The sequence below is a fragment of the Ostrea edulis genome, chromosome 5 (assembly GCF_947568905.1).
Source record: "Ostrea edulis chromosome 5, xbOstEdul1.1, whole genome shotgun sequence".
Taxonomy (NCBI): domain Eukaryota; kingdom Metazoa; phylum Mollusca; class Bivalvia; order Ostreida; family Ostreidae; genus Ostrea; species Ostrea edulis.
In genome coordinates, this window is record NC_079168.1 from 17,194,017 (window position 1) to 17,201,051 (window position 7,035).

Sequence of the window (7,035 nt, forward strand, 5' to 3'; positions counted from 1 at the left end):
AGCTCCTGTCGTACAACCGCAGCCAAATACAGGACAAGACCACTTGCCTAGAGACCACATCAGCTGATACAGAACTCAAGATCAACAGGAAGGTAAGATAAGAGCAGTCTTTATCAACCTAAAGATATTTGGGCATCTGGAGGACTAAGCAGGAGATTCGGAACCAAACTCCGCATCTTCAGCTTCAATGTGAAATCAATTCTGCTCTACGGATGCGCGGCATGACGAAAACACATACAATACAACAAAAGATTCAGACATTATTGGACTCCTGTTTGATACGCGTCTACAAGATCCAAGGACATTGAAGAGAAAATCCTCAATGAAAAGATGTGGGAGTGAGCATGACAGGAATCAGTGACCAGGCAGATATTGAGGAGGAAGTAGAACTGGATTGGACACACAGTCAGTAAGCCAGTGTCCAATACCACACATAAAGCCCATACCTGGAACCCGAAGGAAAAGACAAAGAGAGACTGCCTCAAAGCAACTGGAAGCACGGCACTGAGGCGGAGATTAAGCAACAAAGGAACAAATGGAATGCAATGGCTAGCACAGTCCAGAACAAAGTGTGATGGTGTTGGATCGTTAATAGTCTAAGTTCCACCTGAGTGTCCTATGGAACAGACTGGATGCCCTATGAAACATAGTGAGTGTCCTATGGAACAAACTGGATGCTCTTTGGAACATAGTGAGTGTCCTATGGAGTAGACTGGATGTCCAATAATGGCTTATATGGAACATGCTGAATGTCCAATGGACAGACAATCCCATGGGAATCCGGGTTAGAATAGGTCCTCAGTACCCCTTGCTTGTCATAAGAGGGGACTAAATGGGGCGGTCCTTCGGATAAGACCGCAAAAAACGAGGCACCATGTCACAGCAGATGTGGCACGATAAAGATCCCTTCCTGCTCAAAGGCTGTAAGCGAAACTTTGCAGCCCTTTACCAGCGATGGTGACGCATTTATATGAGTGAAAAATTCTCAAGAGGGATGTTAAAAATGTATGTACTTAGATATTTTATTGAAAGTAGACATTAATGGTAAACAGACAACTCAACTGTATGACAAACGGGATGATTTCAGCTTCTCCATCGTCAACGTCCCATATTTATGTAGCAATATTCCATTATCACCTGCACATGGTGTTTATATATCTCAACTGATTCGATATGCAAGAGCTTGTTCTGCGTATAGTCAGTTTTTAAATCGAGGTAAGCTACTGACAAACAAGTTGATGGTACAGGAGTTTCAACAGTCTCGATTGAAGTCAGCATTTCGCATGTTAACGACCATGAACTCCTTCCAAAAAACCAGTTTGCATATCGCCGTTTTTATTCTTGCAAATCCGCTCTGTTGAGACTCGTGAATGACTTATTAGATGCAATGGAGAAATGGGAAGTTACGGCTCTCATAGCGATCGATCCCAGCGCCGTGTTTGATACAGTGGATCATCAAATACTTATTGATGTGCTCAAAAAACAATACGGTGTTACTGACTCGGCTTTGACTTGGGTCGATTCACACGTACGGCCGCGTAGTTGCCGAATGTGCATTAATTCTACGTCTTCATCACTGCGTCATTTACAGTGTGGTGTTCCGCAGGGGAGCTGCTTAGGTCCATGGTTGTACCTTACGTATGCGGGTACATTGTTCGACGTTATTCCTCCGACAATTTCAGTCTATGGATTCGCGGATGATCATACTGCAAATAAACAGTTTAGACCTACCTCCATTCACAACGAAACCAAAGCCATCCGAGAACTTGAAAAATGTGCTGAAATCATTAACGATTGGATGAATGCAAATAAACTGAAAATGAACACATCAAAGACCGAATTCATTTTATTTGGTAGCAGGAGGCAATTGGATATATGTAGCACAAAAGTTATTAACATTAATGGTGATGAAATTGAACCAGAACGTTTATAAGATACTTGGGTGCATATTTAGATGAAACTCTCAATTTTAAGGAACATATAAAAAGGAAATGCCGAAGAGCTATTATCAATTATCTTAGGATTAAAAGTATTCGCAAATATTTGACAAAGGAAGATACAGAAATTTTGGTTTTATCTTTAGTAATTTCTCATTTGGACTATTGTAATGTGATTTTATACGGCATAGCACAGACTGAAATATGTAAAATGCAAAGAATCCAAAACATGGGTGCGAAACTGGTATTAAATCGTAAGAAAGAACATGACCCACAATATGCCATTTTTGGCCTACCAAATTTGGAAAAATTAAAGAACACTTCAGAATAAATCAAAGATGATATTTTTTATCCATAACATGAGCCAAGTTGTATTGCGCAACCGTTTCCTCACACCGGATGTTTAAAGCACTCAAGTAAATGCCCAAACCTACCGCGGTTTGACGTTTTCCGGGAAAATCGCATAAATTTGCCAACTTCAATCTATAAATTCACATGGGCCGCATTACTCACGACTCAATTTTGTAAACTAAAATTAAAATGCAAAGTTAGATTAACACTTTCCATTAAAAAAATTAACTCGTAATCAATGCGGCCACGTCGAAAAAAAAATAATAAAACAAAATTTGCGACGTCAAAAGTGTCGTCTGGAAACGTCAAATTCCACAGAAGAAGTCATACATCTAACGCAGTTGATACGACTTAAAAAGAAAAATCAAAGAGGTGAGTTTTCATGTTGTTAATATTTATTAAATATATAAAAATCAATATCTAAGCGAGTAAATATGATAGTCATGTATTGGTTTACATGGTAAAAAGGTACATCTGTACAAGGGGAGGGGGTGTTAGACCTATCGTGTAAACTTACCTGTATGTTGCATGTAATATATGATATATGTATGCTTGTTCGTTTGATTCCGATGTCCGTTCCGGTGGTTTTAAATGTACCGATTTCCTTACCTTTTGTTACATAAATTCTATTGTTTGAAACAGAATAAATGTCCGAATCAAACGTACAGTACAAACATATACGGTATAGCCCGGCCTATACCCCAGCGTACATTTCAATTAGGCCTACATAGGTCCAGCATGTATGCAGTATTACGCAGAGATGTGCGATATATTTACAGACAGCATGTTCTATATTGTATGAATTTGTCCATCGGTTGACACAATTTTACAAATCTTGTACTTTTATACAGTTCTCAGTTTCAATACGATATGAAGTCTGCCAACGTCATAAATTAACAAAAGTCCGGATATTGCTGGGATTACGGCATAATTGACACACGACTGTTAGCTTTATCTATTTTATATTAGTGCTTCAGAAATTTAACCGTACGATATTCATGTATACAGCTGAAAAACCCGGCGAATTTTCTTTGTTTTGTTTTTGTATTTGAACTATTTAAATCTGTAAATTCATAAGTCCCGTGTATATGCTTTGGTTAAAACCTATAAGAACACACAAAAAGATTGTTTTTAATTAAATCAGTCACTTTAAATACATATCAAAATATATCTTGTTGAATAATATTTAACATAACTTGCGTTGAAATGTAGAGCATTCACATATAGTTGTTTACTTTTTTCGATTGAAGGGCAATAAATCTAAAAGGAAAAACTGACTGGTGGTGGATCCAAGTTTCTTTTTCGTTTCGTTATACATTATATATATATCAAACGTTTTAAATGATTTTTTAATATTTATTTTGTGCTATAGACAAGATTAATGTTGAAAAGATATGTTATAAATGTTCAAACAAAATTAAATTTAAAAAAAAAGGTGAAACAGCAAAATTTAGCACCCCCCCCCCTCACAGGAAAATGAATCACAACACAATTCTATTGATCATTTTCCTATTATCTATATTATTTCATTTATGGAGATGTGGTAATTTTGCAGCAGTTTTCCTTTAGGATTAGGAAAAGATTTATTTTTTCTTTAAATAAGGGAATGTTAAATTAATACATCGTTGTAAACCCCATATCCCCTCTATATTTCCCACTGACATAATCAACAAAACATTTGAAGATACACATTTTCAGTTAGTGAAAAAAAAAAATATCAAAGGTTTTAAATACAAATTAATTGATTTAGAATTAGATTTTAGGAAAATAACCTATCAATAAGTTTTAACATGAAGACAAGATTTTCATCCAACCAAAATTGTATTTCAATTATTTGAAATAAATATTTCAGATATGCCAGGGAGTGGCCCCAAACATTTCCTCTGTTTCAACTGTCCACGGAGAGTAAAATCAAATCACAGGTTCAGGATTTCAGATAAATATAGGACAGTGATCACCACCCTCACAGGGAGGAGACCTTCTGAGCATGATTGTTTGTACAATAGATGCCAGTGTATGTGTTACTCCCGTATTAAACAGAAGAAGATTAAGCCGGTTAGGACACAGGTTCAAGACAGCCCAGCACCATCATCAGCAGTAGCAGCTATTCTAATTAGTCCTCCTTCTGTATCACTCCCATTCCCATGTACATCAAGAGGGCACGCTTCATGTTGTATCTGTAAGCGACCAGGTCCAAAGCTAGTTGTAGTACCCTTAGGAGTAAGACATCAAATCTTCATTTCTAAAGAGGTTATCATTCCTGCCGGGGCTCGCTGCTGTCCAAAGCATCTACAACAAGACATAAAAGAACTTGAACCTATTGCTGACAACACCATGTTCAACAAAACAGGAGTGGCAAAATTAATCAAGTTTTTGAGATCTGAAGTTTTGAAAAAAGAAAAAATAAGGTTGGATTTTGACAGCAGTGTAAGTCTAACGGACAGTGAGTACCAGAATCTCCTAGGAATCCCTAAAGCTGCGTTTGAGGACTTGCTGACATATGTTGAGGGAAAAGTCAAGGTAACTCCAGTGAGAACTATCAGAACGAGTTTGGCCATTTTCCTGATGAAGCTCAGAGGTGGAAAATCCAACTGTATCCTCTCAACATTGTTTAGGATATCCAAATCCAGCATTTACAGAGCAGTAAAGACAATTCGCACAACGTTAATGAATGGTGGATTTGTCACTGGGAATCTTGGTTTTGGCCATGTGACAAGAGAGAAGATAATTCAAGAACACACTCGACCTTTAGCCCAATCCATATTTGGTGATGCATTGTCCCAACAGGCAATACTTGTCCTTGATGGAACTTACATTTATATCAATAAAAGCGGAAATTTTAAGTTTCAACGACAGTCTTTTAGCCTTCACAAAGGGAGACCACTTGTGAAGCCAATGATTATTGTATCGACAACAGGCTACTTCATTTCTGTTTTGGGCCCCTACTTAGCTCGCAACAATGACGCTACCATTTTGAACCATATAATGCGCAGCAATATCGAGGACATACGGAGCTGGGTCAACGAGAATGATATCTTTGTGGTTGACCGTGGATTTAGGGATTCTTTGGATTACCTCCAAGAGATGGGAATTTGTGCCAAAATGCCTACATTCTTAAGAAAAGGAGAAAAGCAAATGTCAACTGAAAATGCTAACACCAGTCGATTAGTGAGTAAGGTAATGCCAGATAAAATACTTTTCAGTTTACATATTTGTTAAAATTTTGATTCATTTAAAGATTTTTTAAAAATCCTCAAAAATGTATTGATTTCTAAGACTATCTGAAACTTTTCTATACTTACACAGATTCGATGGGTTGTGGAGTCAGCAAATGCTAGGATTAAACAATGGCGGTATTTAGTGCACATCCTACCATCAAGTCAAATACCTTACATCGGTGATTTTGTGAGGATTGCATGTGCCATATGCAACAGGTTAGCAGCATTTTACAAAATTGAGTAAGAGACTAAGAATTCATGATCAGTTTTGGAATTCCTAGACAAAATGAATTCAGTTCATTTTGAGAAAATGAAATATGTATAAATTCATATAGATCTATACATCAATTCATGATCACTTTAGGAATTCCTAGACAAAAAATAAATTCAGTTCATTTTGAGAAAATGAATGATGTATAAATGCATAATTATAGATCTATACATCAATTTCATAATGTTGACTATAAGAATTTCAGAATATCAATAACTATCATTAAATATATGATTGTTGCAATATCCATAATTTCCTTAATCATGAAATATCTTATAATTTTCAGGTACTTAAAACCACTTGTCTGTGGTGCCACCGAGGAGGACCAAGCCCTGGGAGCTAAAATGGTGTACCTCTCCAAGCAAGTGAATTATCTCCAGCACCATGTGGAAGAAAACAAGCTTGATCGGCGTACAGTTTGCTGGAGGGAAGTAGATGACCTGACTGACTTCCCCTGCCTGGATGAGGAACAGCTCCGACTTCTCACTTGTGGTACCTATCAGTTGCGTATATCACCGTCATACGCTCAGGAGCATGTTGAGGGGGACTGCAGCATCCAAGTTCACAGGGAGGATCCAGGTCTTCTACGCATAAAGCTACAAAGCAGGCATGTCTCATCAAGGACCTACTTATTGTGGATACAGTACGATATAGGTGAAATAAAAGCTTGGTACTGTAAGTGCAGAGCTGGTGCACGTGTTGTAGGGATGTGTTCTCATGTCGCTGCTGTCCTGTGGTATCTAGGGTATGCTCGCCATCACAGGGAAGAAAGAATGGGAGTTCGAAACTGGGGGGAGTTTGTCGATGATGCCACACTAATTGATGATTCTGATAGTTCCAACAACGGTGATGAAAGTGGACCAGAGGAGTAACATTTTCAATTTAAGTATTGTGTGTAATACTGTATATGTATTATCTGTACCACTGCATTTGTATAATTCACATGATTTAAACTCAAGTAGTTCTTCAGTAATTAAAAATTATGTTTGTTAATTACAAATACATCAACTCATAGCATGCACACAATGATTTTTAACATGTAGTTTTATTCCTAGAAATCTGTAGAATATGGAAACTTGTGCTAGACAATAGATTTATAACCTTTCTTTACCAGTGATGCATTTGTTGACAATGAACAGGGTATTTGATTTTAGCAGAATAAATACTTATTATATAATATTACTATTATGATACTTAACTGGTACATGAACAAACATGATTTCTAAGTGTTATTTTCTGTATAGATCTACATGGTACT

The 7,035-nt window shown here is 37.1% G+C and overlaps 1 protein-coding gene across 1 annotated transcript; it reads left to right on the plus strand.

Annotated features, from left to right (window-relative positions):
* The first annotated feature begins 5,239 nt into the window (after window positions 1-5,239).
* LOC130054909 (uncharacterized) lies at window positions 5,240-6,649 on the plus strand. The gene is made up of 3 exons (XM_056166007.1): window positions 5,240-5,465; window positions 5,595-5,722; window positions 6,064-6,649. The coding sequence occupies exons 1-3, from the start codon at window positions 5,274-5,276 to the stop codon at window positions 6,647-6,649; spliced, it is 906 nt and encodes a 301-aa protein (XP_056021982.1). The 5' UTR covers window positions 5,240-5,273.
* The last annotated feature ends 386 nt before the right edge of the window (window positions 6,650-7,035 follow it).